This window comes from Alligator mississippiensis, chromosome 2 (assembly GCF_030867095.1).
Source record: "Alligator mississippiensis isolate rAllMis1 chromosome 2, rAllMis1, whole genome shotgun sequence".
NCBI classification, from domain to species: Eukaryota; Metazoa; Chordata; order Crocodylia; family Alligatoridae; genus Alligator; species Alligator mississippiensis.
The window spans coordinates 131,271,379-131,290,292 of NC_081825.1; the positions used below are offsets into that span (position 1 = coordinate 131,271,379).

General features: G+C 44.6%; 1 protein-coding gene across 9 annotated transcripts in view; it reads right to left on the reverse strand.

The window, feature by feature from the left end:
* The window catches only part of GSTCD (glutathione S-transferase C-terminal domain containing), a 174,481-nt gene that overhangs the window by 115,228 nt on the left and 40,339 nt on the right, over positions 1-18,914 (reverse strand). For all 9 annotated transcript variants that reach the window (XR_009459876.1, XM_059722140.1, XM_059722141.1 and 6 more), the window contains 2 exons: positions 15,394-15,648; positions 14,630-14,723 (listed from right to left, as the gene is read on the reverse strand). Coding sequence is in view for 8 of the 9 variants with exons in the window: in XM_059722140.1 (XP_059578123.1) it covers positions 14,630-14,723; positions 15,394-15,648 (349 nt within the window). In the remaining variant the exon portion in view is untranslated. The remainder of the gene's footprint in view (positions 1-14,629; positions 14,724-15,393; positions 15,649-18,914) is intronic.

The following is an 18,914-nucleotide window of genomic DNA, read 5'->3' on the forward strand; positions in this document are numbered from 1 at the left end:
ATTGGCACGCAAGATCTGTCACAACTGAATCTCAGCAGCTGGAGATAGTACACAGGGCTGTATCAGCATGTGGGCTTGCAACCATGGACCGACTCCATGTGCCAGTCCCACAGATGGGCTCCAACCTGCAGGGCCAGAAAGGCTGACCACTGGTATATCAGGATTTGAAAATGGTGAATATTTGAGAGAGAGGGATATGTAAATATTTTTTAAGAATTACCTCAGAATCTTTCTTAGAACCTCTGAGACTCTTGAGTTTCCCAGATCTCAGACTAGAAAAATACAATGTAAATCTAATTGTTGTTCACATTTTTTTAAGCTAGCACAGAAGTGAACTGAAGCAGTGGGGAGAGGTTAATGAGAAGCAGTTCTTCCTTCCTTTGAGCTTCACTTGGTTTGTTACCCATGTGGTTTGCAGGCAAAGAACTGTCTCATATAAAAAAAAAAAAAAACAGCTGAAGAAGAAGGATGAGTTCCTGCTTTAGGATACTTGAGATGGAGAAAAAGACTACTAAAACTATAAAAAATAAAACCTTCAAAGGCCTTCAAAAATTGTGACAGACTTGGAAGGGAAATAGAGAACTTCCAAGTGCTTCTTTTAACTCTTTTTGTTTTATAGAATAAATGACTGCCTGGATCTCATTTTAGAGGCATTGTTGCACTTGTCTTTTCAAGCAAAACAAGAATTTTAGGCTCCACTGCTGCATCTTTCTGACATGTCCCTTGATTGGAATTTTAATACAATATCAAAGTTTCCAATAAACCTATTTTTAGTTTTTACCTCTTCTGAAAGAACCTCTCATGTCAAAACTGCACTAAAGAATGCCAATATAAACCAGTTCAATATAAAGCACTAGCTAAAGCAGAGTTAGTGTGTAACATCAAGAAATCTTATACTACATCACAGAAGTAACTGGGAAGACTTGTCACTATGATATACCAAAAATATGAGGAATATTACTGAGAATTCAATGTAACCGTAACAGGGAACCCTGGCCCTGTTACTGGGGGAAGGTTACGAGGTCAGTAGGACTGGCAAGGGCCCTTTAAGAGCCAGGTCTTTATGGCCCAGAGAAAAGGGAAATTCAGGGAGGAAAAAAGCAGCTGCAAAGGACTCCAGGGAGAAGCCCAGGGGTGTGCGTGGACAAGCAGCAAAAAGGGACAGGGATAAAGCCCTGCAATGGCTGTTAGCTCTGCTCTGGGGAGTGGATGAATGCTGGAGGAATTACAGCCAAAGGGAAGGCAGATGGCAGGGTGCAGAGACTGATGAACAACCCCTGGGCGCAGACCCAACAACAAGCTTGGCTGGTCAGAAGGGAACTCGGAGAATAAGAAGTCAAGTTAGAGGGGCATTCTAGCCCTGGCTGGACTCCCAGTTAGATCATGGCAATCAAGACGTTCAGGGTCTAGACAAGTATAAAAGAGTGGAGCCAAGTGATCCAAAGAGCCCCACTCTAAGCCTCAGGACACCTCCCACATAACTGGCAGGCGGGACTCAGGGCAAAAGTTTGGAAGAGCTGGAGTGGGGGCCAGGCTAGCTAGCCACTGGGTGTTAATACAATCCAGCAGGGCTGGTTTCACTACAGCAATTCTACAACCTGATGAATAGGGTGACCATATATCCTGGATTGGCCAGGACAGCCCCACATTTCAGAGGCTGTCTCAGCATCCTGGCAGTTGGAGAAAATTGAAGCAAAAGTCCCGGATTGGCAGCAACCTGTCCACATGTGTGGCTCCTGAGTCAGGAGTCAGGCATGTACAGGCAGATTTGCACCAATCTGGAACTTTTGCTTCAATTTTCTCCAGGGACCCTGCTAGGCTACAAGCAGAGACACTTCTGCAGTAGAGTCAGGGTCAAGGAAAGGGTACGTGTGGGGAGTTGCAGGGTCAGGGCTGTGTGTGTGATGCACTGTCCTGCCCAGCCCCTCTTCTGGGAGCCACAGGGTGGGTGGGTGGGGGTGTGTGCGTGTGTGTTCGCTGCACTGTCCTGCCTAGCTCCACTCATGCAAGCCACAGGGTTGGGGCTGTGTGTGTGCAGGCACTCCATATCCTACATTTCCTTATTCCATTCCATATTTCCCCTCAAGTTATTACGGTCATCTTATTAATAAAGCATTTATTTACAATTGGCTTGTTTGCTATTAATTACTGTTACAAGAGCTTGCAAGCAATTTTAATATGGAACCAAAGTCAACTGGATACAATAGATTTAAATAATAATAATAATACTGATGATGGTAATAATAATAAAGATTAGGGTTTTTTGGGGGGGGAGGAGGGGAGGTTGCATCTTTTCACAACTAACTGCATAGCTCTGAGGTGGGATCAATACAACATTTACAAGTACTCTCCTAGTCACATACCCAAAACCTCTTTTGAAAATACCCAAGGGAAAAGAGTTCCTTTTCTGACAACACTTAATTGCAATATTTTCACCATTTCTAAGTTTTTTACTTTCACAGTTTGCTAATTGAACAGGTATCTTTGCATTTAAACACTATGACCCAAACATTCTGTAAGCCATTTGCCTGAGCAGAGGATTTGGCCTAGAATATCTCACACTAATAAATATTTCAACAGCACCTTACCTTGGTTTATTTAATTTGCTGTTTTATCACATCACTGTACCATTATTTTCTTTTATTGCTCTAACTTGTATGTGATGCTGTCAACCAGAGGCAGTTTCTGACCTGTCTAGAATAGACACTTTCCAAAGTGTTTGAGATTTATTATTCACTGAGACTAAGATACCCCTTCACATGAATTTGGTTTTTCTTCAAATTTTAATGGCAAGACATATTGTTCCTATATAAGAGCAATCTAAAATGTAAATGAATTTATGTACAAGAGAAAGATTATTTGACTCATTTAAACTAAGAGAAATGGTTAGGAATATATGAAAGGTAGAGCATATATGCACATTTATAGACAAACTGCAGGCAACCCCCGCTTAACGCTGTTTTGCTTAGCTCTATTTTGCTATAATGCTCATTTTAAATTGATACCCGATTCCACTTAGCGTTCAGCAAGTTTTGATATAATGCTCACAGTCATCATCTTGGGTCATTAGAAACATTTGCAGACACCATCTTGGATTGTCAAATACTTTTCATTTCACTTAAAGCTCGTTTCACTTAACACTTGGTTTTTCAGGAACCAATTAAGAGCACAAAGTGGGAGTTGCCTGTAAATACACCTCCCCCTCCCCTCCCCGCACACACACACACACAGTGGGAGGATGGAGAACACCCCTGCACAGTGTCTGCACGAATGCAATGCAGCACAGTGGGAGTTTCCTGCTGCGTGACAGGAGAGGGAGAGGGGGCCACATGCCATATTGAGTCCACATATGCAGGGGGCCTGCATGGAGCAGCACGTGCATGTGGCAGGGTGGAGGCCTGTACAGTATGTCACGGCCCCATGCAGTGCAACAGAGGGTGACTGCACGCTGCAGCGTGTAGGCCTGGGTAGTATGCAGTCCACGGTGTACGTAATCCACAAAATGTGTGGCTGGGGGGCCTGCAGCCACCTAGTCAGTCAGAAGTTGGACAGCCCTGGACCAGATGATCACAATGCTCATTCTAGCCTTAAAGACTAGGGACAAAAGTTACAAATAAACTAATTTAAGTCATCAAAAACTGGTTTAAACCTGTAACAGAACAGACGTTCAATGGACATAAAACAGTTTCAAAACGGCTGAAACTGGTTTAAGATAAACCTGGTTGAATGAAGTTTCAGACGTAACTGATTTGGGTCAACCTGGTTTATGAAACTTCTGTCCTAGACCCCTTCCTGGTTCAAGTTAAATCAGTCTCCCAGCATGCTTCCTAGCCCTGGGTTGGGCTGTGCTGACTGCTCCAGGAGTGAAGGGGGGGGGGGGGGGGCGGGAAAGAGGGAGGCAGGGACTGCCCCTCCAGGCAAACCCCAGCTGGGGTGTAGGACCAGGGAGGGGAGTTAAACACTCCCTTCCCCTGCGTACAGAGCTGCCCTGCCCTACTGGCTGAAACTGTGGACTACAAATCCCAGAGGCACCTGGAAGCAAGAAGAAGTCATGAGCAACCCTGGTGAGTCCTGCTTCTGTGATTCTTGACTGCAAATCCCAAAGACCTTGGGGGCAGCAGGAAGATGAAGTGAATACATAGCCCATGCTAGCTACATGCCAGAGATCCATGCTCTAGAGCTCCTCCCGGCTTCTGGCCTGAGCCACTGCAGGAACGTGGCTGCATTTTCTGAATCAAAAGTGAATGTATGTCCAGTTGTTTCTCAGTTTAATCTCTGCAGTTTAGACTAACCTGCAAAGACTGAGTTGATTCAGCCTTGGGCTTTTTGACTGTCTGTACTTAGCCAAAATGTAAAAAGCTTCGAACATAAGGGAAAACAAATGATGAAAGGACTGGGGTACAGAGCCGTTCTCTCCTTAGTCTGTATTTCACATATAGACAAGACTTCATAGTTGTTACTATTGAATGGTTCTGATGACTTGTGACTAAAAAATGAACCTCTTAGTCCACTTCCTGGTTGCTAGGTATCCAGGTCATGCAAACCACGAGTTACTTGCTTAGATGTCAGTCTCCGCAGAAAGTTCCAGGGCTCTATCATACCTACAGATGGTAAATTCACTGATGATATAAGTAAGGTCTTTGCCTTTGAAATGTAGACACCCAAGGAAAGACTATATGATATCTGAAAGCTTGCTTAAATCTATCCCAACTTTGCAATTAGTCCAATAAAATGATATGATACATAACATCTCTTGCCTGTCACATTTCCTGGACCATCATGGCTACAACATCAGTTCAACACTAGGCATTTAATGATTGATTTGTACCAGCTGTCTCTAAATAAAGACAAAACCAAATAAAGACAAAACCAACCAACCTCACATGAAACCATATACAGCCTTCGTTTGGATATTATTTTCAAACAGTCTTCCTAACACCTAATACAAGATAAACAGTAGGACTGTGCGAAGCTTCGGGAGATGATTAGATTTGGAGAAGATACAGCCCAATTCGGCAGCTGAATCTCCAAATCAGAATCAAATTGGGAGACCCATAAAAAGCTCCGAATTGAATTGGAAGCTTCCGAATTGATTTGGAAAAGATTTGGCCATACATTAAACAGGCAGCAGTCCTTGAGGACTCTGGACACAGCTGCCTCCAGCTGGTAAGTCTGTTGTGGTGGGCGGGGGGTGAGGGAGAAGAGGCGGGGGGGCAGATAAATGTACCCACAGCGAGGGAGGGATTGGGGCTGGGACTGGGGCAAGCTGCCCAGCCGAGGTGGGGGGGCACAGGACTTGGGGAGGGGAGGTCCCACCACTGCGTGCTGCTGTGCACCGCTGGTCCAGGAGGGCATGGAAACAAGCATGTGCCCCTGGATTGGTGCGGGGTGGGCTGGGCCAGGTTGCACTACAGGAGGCTAGCTCTAGCCACCTACCACCAAGCTGTGCTCTGCAGGGGGAGTGGAGCCATGGCTGCCCTCTGGGAGGCTAGCCCCAGCAGCAACCTGGAGTGGAGCCCTGGCTCCATCTGCCCCACAGAGTGCAGTAGAGCGGGGGCTATGGGAAGGCTGCAGCCACCCTAAAATTCCCCATAGCCCCTGCCTCTGGGCCAGGACCGATCCAGGAGCACGCACCCACCTCCATGCCCTGCCACTGCTCACCCAGCCAGGGCAAAGCTGCAGCTTGTCCAGGAAGCGTGGAGAGGCTGAGAGAGCAGCGGAATGGCATAGTCCCCACTCCCAGCGCCTTCTGCTGCTGATCCAGAGTGTAGCCCATCCCGCCCTGTGCAGATGTGGGAGTACACGCCTGGCTCTCATGCCCTCCTGGATCAGCAATGCATGGCAGTGTGCAGTGGCAAGAGACACCCTTCCCAAGTCCCACACCCTCCCACCCCGGCTGGGCAGTCTGTCCCAGGCCCAGCCCCAATCCCTCCCTCACTGTGGGGGCATTAATCTGCCCTCTGCCCCGCCCACAACAGACTTCCCAGCTGGAGGCAGCTGTGTCCAGCATCCTTGAGGACTGCTGTCTGTTTAGTCTATGGCCAAATCTCCAAATTGGCGCCAAAACTTCGGATCTGAATCGGCCGAATTGAATCACTGTCCTTCCAAATCGGCCAAATCCAAGTTGAATACTTGCCGCTTTGCACAGGCCTACTAATCAGCATATACATTAAATCAAAATATTGGAAAAAAACTTCCCTATGGAGCTACACTTAGACATGGGAAGAGGGAGGGGGAATGGAGGTTGGGTGAAATGTGTGAAGGAACAATTACCAATACAGAGCTCTATATTTGTAAAGTAAGGTGGTTAATAAGTTCAGGCCTTGAGAGATGATCCCAGAGGACAAGCTAAATTGTTTCACAATTGCATTATCTAAAAGAAGAAGTTTGACTTTAAAATCAATGGCTGCCAGATTTTTAAAAACATTTTTTGCACTTTACAATTAAGTGTGCAATAATGTTTATAGTGATGTATTATTACTGATGAAGGAAACTATCTAAGTCTCTTGGAAAACAAAAATGAACACAATCACACCTGTAATACCTAATTCAGGTTTCCTTCTGCAAGGAAAAGAACACTTTACTAGGACATAGTACACTTACATTCTGATGGCCATTAGGCTAAGAATTCAAATCATGACTTGTAAATAACTGATGTCAAAACTAGGCAATACAAGGTATCCCCTATTCCAGGGGTGTCAAACTGACTCCATCCCCAGGGTATACCTGGACCACACGCAGACCCAAGAAGATCTGCCCGGGCAAGTCTGGCCCAGGTCTTGGGGTAGTTGTAGTAGGCCTGCCGACAGCTGCCACAGTGGGACTGGTGGGTTTGGCATCAGTGGGACTGGTATTAGTGTGGCGTTATGGCAAGAGACAATTTGCTGTAGCGGTGGTGGCAGGACAAGCAGCCACAGGGCAATCGGGGCTGAATCAGCATAGCCCTTGCTTGTCTTCCTGCCACTGAGGGCCATGTGTCCTTGGGCGTTGGGGCCCCCAAATTCTGCAGCAAGTCAATACCTCCCTAATGACACCCCCAACTTCTGTAGACTGCCAACAGCCCAATGAGCCAGGTGAAGTAGTTCTTCAGGCTGGATTCAGCTCATGGGCCTTATATTTGACACCCCTGCCCTGTTCAGTTACAATGCAACTCACAGGAAGCCAAGCCCCTGTTTTTGCCAGGGTCATGTGATTTTAAATATATACGATATAGAATATTATATGAACTAATTCAGTGGATTCTAAACACACATTAAAGATAAACTTCTGTTATTGTTACCCTTTTAGTAATCTTTTCTCTGAGTCTTGGAATGTTTTTTCTCCAAGATGTAATATATGAAAGTATAGACATGCTTTCAAATCTATCAATTCCCTTAGAAGTCAGCAAGGTTAAATGTAAAGAGGGGATAAGCAACACTCCATATACTGCCCAATCAAGGGAACTTTCTGACAGGCTTATAAGGTCATTTCATTTGTCTACTCAAATTGCTGTTGACCACAAAGCTATCATAAACCAAACACACAAAATGGATTGAATTTACCAATATTCCAATATGCAGGTATATATACATTGCCATGCTACAGATTAACATCTGCCTCTGCATCTGGACAGCAGGCCTAAAATAATCTTAAAATGTAGGCTTTTTAAACTTAGTAGAGGAAGAGCTTCATTTATCTATTTATTTATTCAAATATTATTAAAAAATGCACAGTGAGAATGGAAATAAATTCTAAAAAGAAATGTATAAAGTTATGAACATGCTTCATGGGGAAGAGCTATATTAAAATATAAGAAGAGGGGAGGGGTGAAATGGACTTGTGTTTAAAGCTAAACACAAAGACTATACAACAAGTAGATTTGACTTCAAAGGTGGCTCAGGATGTGTGCTTAGTTCTTCTTTGTTTTCAACTTTTAAGTAAAAAACCCCATGAATTCCACTATAAATCTGACTGATTTATACTGGAATTCCCAACCCCATGTCCTGTCCCTCCCAGTGTGAAGTATAGCTGGGAGGGACTCTATCCACAGGAAGACATTTCAGTACATACATTCTTCAGTCCTTTGACGGGGGAAGGGAGGAATCTCATTTAAAGAGAACTTCATTTCCCCTTATCAATTTAATCTATTATGATAACAGCTGCTTTGTTTGCAGAACATTATCTCTCAAGCTAATCTCTAAGCAGATGCCACTTTCAAGATAATCATAAACTTACTTCCTGTAGTTTACTACCTGCTATGTACATCTTGCAGGTAATATTATAGACAGTCCTAAGGAAGCAGCTCTAGATTTATTCATGACTCACACATAGGTTGTCTTTGTAAAGGACTATCATCACAGGTTTTATGTGTTGTCTGTGTATCTGGCTGGAATCAATTCATACTGAAGGTTTCTTTTACTACTTTCCATTTAACAAGAATTTCACTCTTGAAAGAAGAGGAAGCAGATTCAAATGTGTGAGGTTATGGGTCAGTTACTGTCTGATTTCAAACTCCACAGCTGAATAATAATAATAAAAACAGAGAAACAGAACCACATTTGTTTTGAAGAAAAATGATTCCTTATTACCAAAAAAAAGGCTTTTTCAAAGTAATTTTAAGGCTAAGTACAGACAGTCAACAAGACCAAAGCTGAATCAGTTCGACCTCTGCAGATTTCTCTAAACTGCAGAGATGGAACCAATTAGCAAGCAAAGGGCAACCAGACCTCTGAAGAGGCCCATACTAGTAACTGAATGGGCACTAAAGCATGCCTCCCAGCTTGCTGGCCATTACAGAGAACCAGAAGCCAAGCAGTTCCCCTAGGCACACCCAGGCCAACTGAGGGGTGGGGGAGAAAAAAAGCATCCCTCCAGCCTTGGTTCCATCCCCCAGAGCCAGAAACGGGGCTACGGTTCCCAAACACACCCCCTTCTCAGCTTCTGGGCTAGCTGAGAGGGGTAGGAGGGAAGCCCATAGGCAGTGGAAGGCTGGGGCTAACAGGGTTTAGCCTACCCAAAATAATTTCACGGCGGTTGGTGACAGTAGCAGCAGCATCATGGCACCACCGTCCTGCAGCACCCACTGTCGCTTGGTGTGCAGCCAGCACCCCACATGCACTCAGCTCTGCATAGTGTCACTGCCACGTCCTGCCACCACAGCACTGTACCAAGCACCCTGCCATGTGTTCCTCCACGGCCGTGTACTGCACCAGCGCGTGCCGGCCCCGCAATGGCCCTGCAGGAGGGAGGGACAGGGGTCAGGCAGGCAGTTTTACTCAGCCCCCCCAAATATTTTCCCCTACCACCTACAGGGAAGCCCCTGCCAGAGCTTGGCTCCACCCCCAGAGCCAGGAGCCATGCCCCCTGCTTAGCCTCCAGGCTGGCTGAGGGCAAGGAGGCAGGGCAGGAGGGGAGAAGAAACCCATACCAGGGTTTGGCTCCAGCCCCAGACCCAGGAGTCATGCCTCCCTCCTCAGCCTCTGGGCAGGCTGAGGGAGGGAGGGAAGCCTGCAGCATGGGCTGGGCTCTGCCCCCTGCAGAGCCAGGAGCAGAGCTGGAGTCCCCTAGCCATGCACCCTTCTCAGCCTCTCAGTGGGCTATGTGGGGCAGCGGGGAAGGGAAGCCCTGCTCCTGGCTTTGCAGACAAAGCTAAGCACCCCGCTGTGGGCTTCCCTCCCTGCCTCCTCTCAGGTAACCCCAAGGCTGAGGAGGTGGCAGGGCTCCTGGCTCTGGGGGGTGGAGCCAAGCCCCCACTGTGGGCTCCCCTTCCCCTCAGCCAGCTAGGAGGCTGAGGAGGGGGCATAGCTCCTGGCTCCCAGCTCCAGGCTCTGAGCGGCAGAGTCAAGCCCCCGCTGCAGGCTCCCCCTGCTCCCTGCGCCAGCAGCACCCAACTGGCAGACTGGTTTCCCCCCCACCCGCCCTGCCAGCAGCACCTGGCTGGATGTCCCCCCCCCACCCCCCATCCAGCCAGAGAACTAACGGTGCTCTAGCTGGGGAGCAGAGGGGTGGGGTAGATTCTGCTCCACTGAATCAGAGATCAAAGCCCAGGGCTCCAAAGCATCCTGGGATGCTGGAGGACTGTGAGTTAACTTAAACCGAGAGGGCCAGTGGTTATTGGCTGAGTGGCTCTGCCTCTGCAGGCAGGGATGGAGCCACCGCCACCTCAGGCAGGGAGGTGGAAGTGCCACTGCTCCAGGGGAGGAGCTGCCACCGCCTCAGGTGGGGAGGTGGGGGGAAGGCGTGCTTCTTTGGGAGAGGGGATGGGCGGGAGGCAGGGAGCCGCCATGCTAGAGGCCAGAGGAAGTGGCGGTGGCAGCACCAGCAGAGGGACTGTTTACATGGTTGACCCTGAAAAGGGGGGCGGGGCATGTAAGCACTCCCTCATTCATGATGGGCAATTGGCTAGTAAAACAATAACTTTTGAGCCACAATTTGTCATAGGACATTTTCCTTGCACTGCCATACAGCATTTAAAACTTGCTCATACTCTCGCCAACCTAAACCTGGTTTTATTTGTAAAACTCATACAGTTGCCAACATATGTTTTGCCTGATTGGCTGATGTATCTTGCAACACCTTCTTTTCTCTTGCCACCTTTCTTTGCTTGCTCAGCTCCATTATCCTATCCTTCCACCTCTGCAAGTTCCAAAATATCTGCCGCAAATCTCTCTAAGTCCTCTATTTAGCTCTATAGATAAGCCACCATGGTTTCCAAGTTCCAATTGGAGTTAAGCACCTAAGGACCTTTGGGTCCTGACACACGTGCAGCTCCCTAGTCTAACTCATGATATTTCACAGAAAGTGCCATGAGTTAGACTGACACTCCTGATCCAACAGACATATGCTGTTGGATCGGGGGGGGGGGGGGGAGGGGGGGGGAGGGCCGTGATCCAGCTCCTATTAGGGCTGATAAAGGAAAAGGTGCTCTGTGTCTGCTGCATCAGCCCAGCCCTGCTCCCAGCCATGCTGACAGATGTTAATGAAAGTGCTCCACTTCGAAGCACCTTCATCTGAACCCTCATATAGACACTGTAGGGCTGGGTCGAACTAACATGCTGTTTTTTCCGGTAAAGCGCGTTTTGTTTTGGTTTTTTTAATGCCTGTAAGCAGCCTAAATCATCATTAACACAGAACATTTTAAAAATACAACATAACTTGATGTCCAATGTTATACCGATGCAAACTTTTATGGCAGAACTGTAACACCCTAAGACTAAAAGTGTTGACAGCAGCACCATCTGCAGATGCCACCTTTATTTATATAAAGTTGAAATATATGGCAATGTTGGATTTATAACACATAAAATATTAATAAATTGATCATCTGTCAATGATGTAGGCAAGGTTCACATATTCATAAATCCTTCAATGGGCATATAATTTAAAGTGAGGAATTAAATTAATCAGGAAGTTAATCCACATATTAGGAGTCAAAAGGTGAAAGCAGATGCAAAATATTACGTATTACTTCACGCTGTTCTCAGTAATACACCATTTTTAGAAACTGCTGACATTCTGAGTAAGGTTGATAGAATTTTAATATTTCTAAAATAAAATGAGAATAGGATAGATTGTTCAATCACTGAGTGTTATCTGAGTGAAAGTCAATTATGATGCTAGAATCTCTCATTCTGAGGAAGTAAATTATCCCTCTTAGAAGTTAATTAAATTAATTTTCAATATGAACAAAACAGGTGTTGGCATTGTCATCAATAGTTCTCTGCTGTAACAAGTAACTATGACAGCAAAGTGGGACAATTAAACTTATAAACTGACCAAGGCATTTCAAGTGTATCAGTATAACAACACCAGCATGGAAAGCATGAATATTTAATTTAAGGTAACACAAAGATAATACCAAGAATATTATTCATACAGTGAACTGAAAATACTATTTGCCAGCAAATTAAATTAACTAAGGATAAAAATAAAATGTGTTTCAATTGTAATCTTTGCTTTTGTGTTTCAATTTATATGAACATTAATTAGGGTAACTTTATTTACCAAAGTAGAAGAGTAATCTGTTTGAAAGCTATTTATAAGCCAGAATTGCATTATTCAAATACAGTTTAAAGTCCTGTCAGAAGCAGTTACTTTGGTTTCCCCAGAATGTCAGGCATAGTCTAATAATAAAATAGTGAGAATTCAATTCAAATAATAATGATCAGCCTCAGTCATAAAAAGTAGGCAACGGAGTACAGTCAAAGTCGGAAAGGCACAGCTGAACATGGAGCAAAATCTAAACTGAAAAACGTTAGTTCTCCTACCAGCAGTTTTTTTCTTCCATCTCATTCCACATCTCCTAAACAGAAATCATAATCTTTGGGGTCCTCATCAACTCATTTAAATGTAGAGTGCTGCTGGGGCTTTCTTTGGCAGAACTTGAAACCTCTCTCTACTGGCACCCTTGCTAAACTCGCAAAATTTTCCCTACAGAAATATTTTAAAAAATAAAGCAAAACTAGAAAAACAGATTTTATAAACTAGGATTGAAGAACGTAAGATAAAACCAATCTGCAGATGTCTTTTTGTAACTCTTTCAGGAGAAAGGTTTCAAAACCGTAATCTTTTTCTTCCAGTCTACTGGACAGAGAAGTAAAACCCATGACTTCTTGCTAAAGAACTGGTTCCAGCACAGGAGAAGTTTTCAAGTGCAGCATCCATTAAAAAAAACTATTCCCCTTATAAATCTTTCTAGACATTTTCCTATCAAAAGGAGAAACTAGCCATCAAGGCAAATTTGAACTGAAACTGACAGCCCCATGTTTGAAGAGAGGAAGCAAAGAAAGAATCACACATCAGAAACTTTTAAAGCAAGTTTGATGCGTCACTTTTACGTTGCTTTCCATAAAACTATAAATCAGGTCATAGCACAGCTGAGGGCACTCATGTCATTGAGAACTGCATTTGAAAGTCAGAAGAAGGCGAACGTCAGAAGGTGACAATTCATTTCTGGTCATTCTGATCTTACACATAATGACTGACCATTACCTGAATATGAGCCAATGGTGTGCTCTTGCTGTGAAAAAGGTCAACTGCAAACTGGATAATATTGACAAGAGTGTCACTTGAAAATCAAGGGAAGTGATTTCTCTACTCTATTCAGCACTGATGAGGACTCATCTGGAGTACTATGTCTAGTTTTGGGCCCCACACTTCAAGAAAGATGTGGATGGAGGATTGAAAAAGGTCCAGCAGAGAACAGAAAAAAAAATTAGAGGCCTAGAAAGCATGACTTCTGAGGAAAGACTGAAAAGACTAGGGTAATTTAATTTGGAGAACAGAAGATTGAAGGGGGTTTGACAAGTCTTCAACTATCTGGAGGGCAATTACAGAGAGGGTGGAGAAAACCTTTTCTCTGTAGTTACAGGCCACAAGACCATGAGCAATGGTCTCAAGCTGCAGCAGAGAAAACTTAGGCTGAATATTAGGAAGTACTTTCGGAGTAACGGTCAGGCATTGGAACAAGCTACCTAGAGAAACTGTGGAATCTCCATCCTTGGAAAATTTCAAAAGCAGTTTAGAACAGACACTTAGATGGCATAATTTAGTGAGAGATGATTCACAATTGAACCAGGGGCTGGACTAGATTACCTTGTAAGATCCCTTCCATCCCTATTTTCTACGATCCTATGACTTCCAAAAATATATTGTATGGCAAGAGACCTTATTTCTATATATTCTAAGGTAAAGAGGAAATACCTATGCATAAAACCTTTATGCTTCTTAAATGGATCATAACACGTAATCTGTCTGACGAAGCATTTCACTGTGTTAGCCTTTCAGCAAGTCTCTAAAGGTATGTCTACCTTTGCATCACCCACCCCCGGGAATAAAATTAGTCTGCGCGAAGCTCCATGCTACTGCAGTTAGCTCCACCAGTACTCTAAACATACTGCATCAACCCTTCTCCATTTTTCTACAGAAATATTACTTTCAACTAGATTCCTGACAGCTGGCAAGGAAATTATATTATGTCAATTGTACTCAATACTCAGGCCACTCCTGAAAAGGATCAAAGGAAAAAGAGACCAAACAATTGTTTCTGTCTTGTAGAAGTGTTCTCAGCCTAGATAGAACCAAAAAACAGCAGACAGTTGTAGCAGGAAGCCTAAAGAAGAGAAGTTTGATGCAAGATCCCCCATGTTGTTGTTTTTTTACTAGAAGACATTTTTGACACTGATTAAAAACAGGTGTTGTTTCAGAGGAAAAGGAAACAAATCATAACAATATTCACTACTACTTCAACCCATAAAGGCATCCTAAGGTCACAGCTGAAAATATAACACCGGACATGTGGGGATAAACTTAACATCCATTGTGCACTCAGGAGGTCTTGTGACTTAATGACCAGGGAACTGGCCTAGGACTTGGGGGAAATTAGTTCTTTTTCTGACATGGCCACTGGTCTGCTGTATGACCTTAGGCAAGTCACTTCATCTTCCTGCCTTAGTTTCCCCTTGGGTGAAATGAAGGTAAATGATTTACTCTCCTTTGATCAGCAGCTTTAGTTTTACTGATGAAGAGTATTTTGTAAAATTTAGGCACTATTATATCTATTTTCCCAAATAAAAAAAAATGACAATTAACCTTACTTGAAAAATTATTGCTTTTATAGGTAAAGCGGAGAGGAAAAAAACAGACCCCCTACCTTCTCCAGGATTAACTGCTGCTGGTAGATCGCTCCAGTCCAGTGTCCAGCATGGGGTTGGGTGAGGAGAAAATTTTGCTTCAATGCCTCTTTCCTACATATAAGAAATAATTTGATTCAATCAAAGTCTACAGGATCTTGATCCTGTGCCCACTGAAGTCAGCAACAGGGTTCCTACAGACTTAAATGGTGCAGGATCACACAACAGTACAGCTGCCTCTCGGTAATGTTGTAGCTATGTTCTCTGTGCTTCCCCACCATTCATTTTCCAATGGAAGCACTGTATTGTCTTTTACGAAGAAAGAAGTGATGAACATTTTTATATTAGCTTTGACAAAACCTAATTTGGTTCCCCAATGCTCTCAGTTCAGCATAAATAGTAATTCAAACACAATTACTAAACCCAAATACCAAAAGCAGATATTTATTACATTTCTAGAACTGGTCCTTTTTTTGTTTTTGTGATGATTAGCAACATTTCTGTATTTTCATCAAAAACATCATCTTATTGCCTAGTTTCTCATATTCTTAAAATTTATAATTTCTGATTAATATAAATTTAATACAAATTAAATATACATTTTAAAACATCTCTAGCTCAACAATCGAGAAAGAAAAAGATTCATTAAAATGATTAATAAATCCAGAGGTATTTTCCAAGCACTTCTCATTGAATGCTACATTGCCCTTATAAGTATTTGGGCAAAACTGTAATTACAACCTTATTATTATTATTGAAATAACAAATTAAAAAGTGTAATTACCATTAACTTTGTCATGGTTGGCCTTGGACCACCTATAAACTGTTTGTCTTCATGGTCCTCTTCTGACCCATCAGAAAATGTACTAAAATCTTGAAGTTGCTCTTCTGGGGAAGACAGCAAGTCTGGAAACTGGAGAAACTGCATATTGCTCTTAGAAGCAGCTGCCTTTACTCCAGGTACTTTCTGAACTCTTTGGTACCAGCCCAATATCAGAGGCAAATCTAATAGTTTTCTGTTCTGCTTCTTGCTGAAGAGCTAGGAAATAAAATTCAAAACTTATTTAGCACTACATGTTTTAGCATCTGATTTCCAAAATAGTATGTTTGCATAACGGAGCAGAGCTTTGCCCCTCCCTTACTACCTATACTGAGGGATGGGTGGCTGGTGGCTAGTGCCAACTTGATTCTTTCCCCTGTACATTAGACAACAGCTTCTCTGAAAGGTAAAATTCTCCCTTTACAGAAAGACTCCATAAATCCCTCAATCAATAAGTAGTGTAAGCTTTACAATGAACATTTACATTGACCATTTACAGACAGAATCCATATATCCCTCAATAATCTTAGCATTATAAAAAATGTTATCATTTCAAATAAGAAAGTGCTTGCAAGAAAGTTATTTAACAATGTGAATTTAAAGTTAAATAAAAATATGTGCGTTTTTCATTTGTATCCACCTTGGTGCTCCCTGAATGTTGGCTCATAATTGTGAATCTCTCCCCCAGAATCTACTTTCACCACCACACATTTAATTTGTAGTTATGGTTCTACTTTAAAAATCTTTAGGAATCTCTTTGGACTATGCCTCATCAAAAAAAGAAAAAAGAAAAAGTAAGATAGGGAGAGGATATATAATGCTAAGTAGAGCTCATCATAATTCTGATTCATACCTCTAATTCTTCCTGGGGAAAAGGGGGTACCAAAGGCACCAAAAAATGCAAAGATAAAACAGATAAGGTTTTGTCCTTTACACAGCATTCAAAACCACATTAGCCATTTTACTGACATTTCACAGAACAGCATTTCTTTTCTAAAGAGCTTACCTGATGGATCTTATCTAAGCATGGTTGGAAAAAAATCTTATAATCATTACCTTTCTGACAGCCTTTTCCTTTTACGAAAGATAGATAGATAGACAGATATACATGTCTTTTTAATGGTAAAATAACTGAATTTAAACAATAAGTTTGCAGAACTTATTGCAGAACTTACTGCAAAAGCCAACAGGTACTCTTAGCAATATAATGGCAAACATTAAGCCTAACTCTAACACTCTTATCATTATGTAGATGTAAATAAGCAATATGCTCAAATGAAAGTCCTTCAAACATATTTAAATGAAAATAGAACAATTTGCTTCAGATTCTGTTTTTAGTCCTTACAGCTTGCCTAATGGGAACCTATGTGTACATTTGTGACCACAAGTGTCAATGGGAGCAACCCACATAGGGAGATGGGTTCAACACCACAATGTATAAACACTTGGGAAAATTATCTTGGCTGGAAGCTCGCTGTACCTAGATTTTAAAATGACTATCTTGTTATTTGTACTGATATACTCTCTTGTAATTTTATACCAACACCAAATAATTAGTAGTGAAAAAACTTAATCATTTTAAATTGCTTGCCTGCATTTAGGATGAGCTGTTGAAATAATGTGTGCATTACTGAAGTCTAACTGGGGCACCAGTGGATCTAGGGTTTTGCAAAAGAGATCAGCTGATGGATACAAGATGCAAATCAGTAATAATATGTTTATCACTGCAAAAGACAGTTGGTTCCAAATTATCTAACACTTTGGCTAAGTACAGACAGTCAAAAAGCCCGAGGCTGCATTGATTAAATCTTTGCAGGTTTCTCTGAACTGCCTAGATTGAACCAACAAGCAAGTGAACTGATGTATGATTTTCAAACCAGAAAGGCAGCCAGACCCCTGTAGTGGCCCACACCAGTACCCAGGGGCACTAGGGCACACCTCCCAGTCTGCCAGCCACTGCAGAGAGCTGGAAGCCTGGCAAATTCCTGAGGCATGCCCCCTCCTTGGCCTCCAGCCAGCTGAGCAGGACTGGGCACCCTGCCACCCACAAAGACCCCCAGCTGGGGTCTCCCCAGCATAAGGGAGAGGGGGAAAGCTCCTAGCACGGCATTTCTCCCTCTCGCTCTCCCTTCTCATGCCTGGCTGGGAGCTGGGCAATCCCCCTAGTCATGTCCCCTCCTGAGTCCCAGGCTGGCTAAGGAGGGTGCATGGGGGGAAACTTGCCACCCCACCCAGCCTGGGTCTCCCCCACACAGGAGGAAGGGGGGAAGCCCCCAGCAGAAGATTTCTCTCTCTTTGCTGGAACCCAGAGCCAGGAGAAAAGCGATTTCCATAGCCACATACCCCCTTCAGTCCCAGACCAGCTGAGGAGGTGTGGGGGGGGAAACCACCTCCCTCCTGCCCCGACCAGCACTGAACCCCCAGCCAGGGTCTCTCTAGGGTGTGGGGGATGCAGGAAGCTCCTGATGAGGCATTTCTCCCTCTCCCCCCATGCCTGGAGCCATAAGCCAGGCTGATGATCACCCAGCTACGCCCCCTCCTTGGCCAGCTGAGCAGGGAGAGCCAGGGGGAAAACTACCCCCCAGCCTGGCTCTGAACCCCCAACCAGGGTCATAGAATCACAGAAAATGAGGGTTGGAAGGAACCTCAGGAGATCACTAGTCCAACCCCCTGCTCAGAGCAGGACCATCCCCAACTAGATCATGCCACCCAGGGTTTTGTTGAGCCAGGCCTTAAAAACCTCCAAGGATGGAGATGCCACTACCTCTCTAAGTAAACCGTTTCAGTGCTTCACCATCCTCCTAGTGAGAACGTTTTTCCTAATAGCCAACCTAAATGTCGCTCGATGCACCTTGAGCCATTGCTTCTTGTTCTGTCGTCTGTCACCACTGAGAACCACTGGGTCTCCCCAGCGCCAGGGGTAGCCCCAGCAGGGCGTTTCTCCCTCTCCTCCCCTCACTGTGCCCAGAGCTGGGCCAAGCACCTGGTCATGCTCCCTCCTCTACTGGCAGGCCAGCTGAGGAGGCTGGGGGAGAGGAGGGGGAACGGCTCTCCCCCAACTGGCTCCAAACCCCCAGCCAAGCTATGCCCAACACAGAGGGGGGAAGTCCACACTGGGGGCTTCACCCACCCCCCATACCCAAGCCGATCACCTGGCCACGCTCCCTCCTTGGCTGATGGGCAAGCTGAGGAGGGAGTGGGGAGGAAAATGTCCATTCCCCACCCCCAGCTCCAGACCTCTATCCAGGCTGTGTCCAACACAGGGGGAAACCTGTAGTGGGAATTTCACTCCCCCTGCCAGCAGGCCACCTGAGGAGGGAGTAGGGGGGAGCCCCTCCCCAAGCTGTGCACCCCCAGCTGGGCTGTGCCTGGCAGGGACGGGGGGGGGGGGCACAGTGGGGGCTCTACTCCCCCTGCCTGAGCCTGGCTGATCACTGGCCAAGGAGTGGGCAGGGCCAGCCCAGTTCATGGCTGCGGAGGATGGA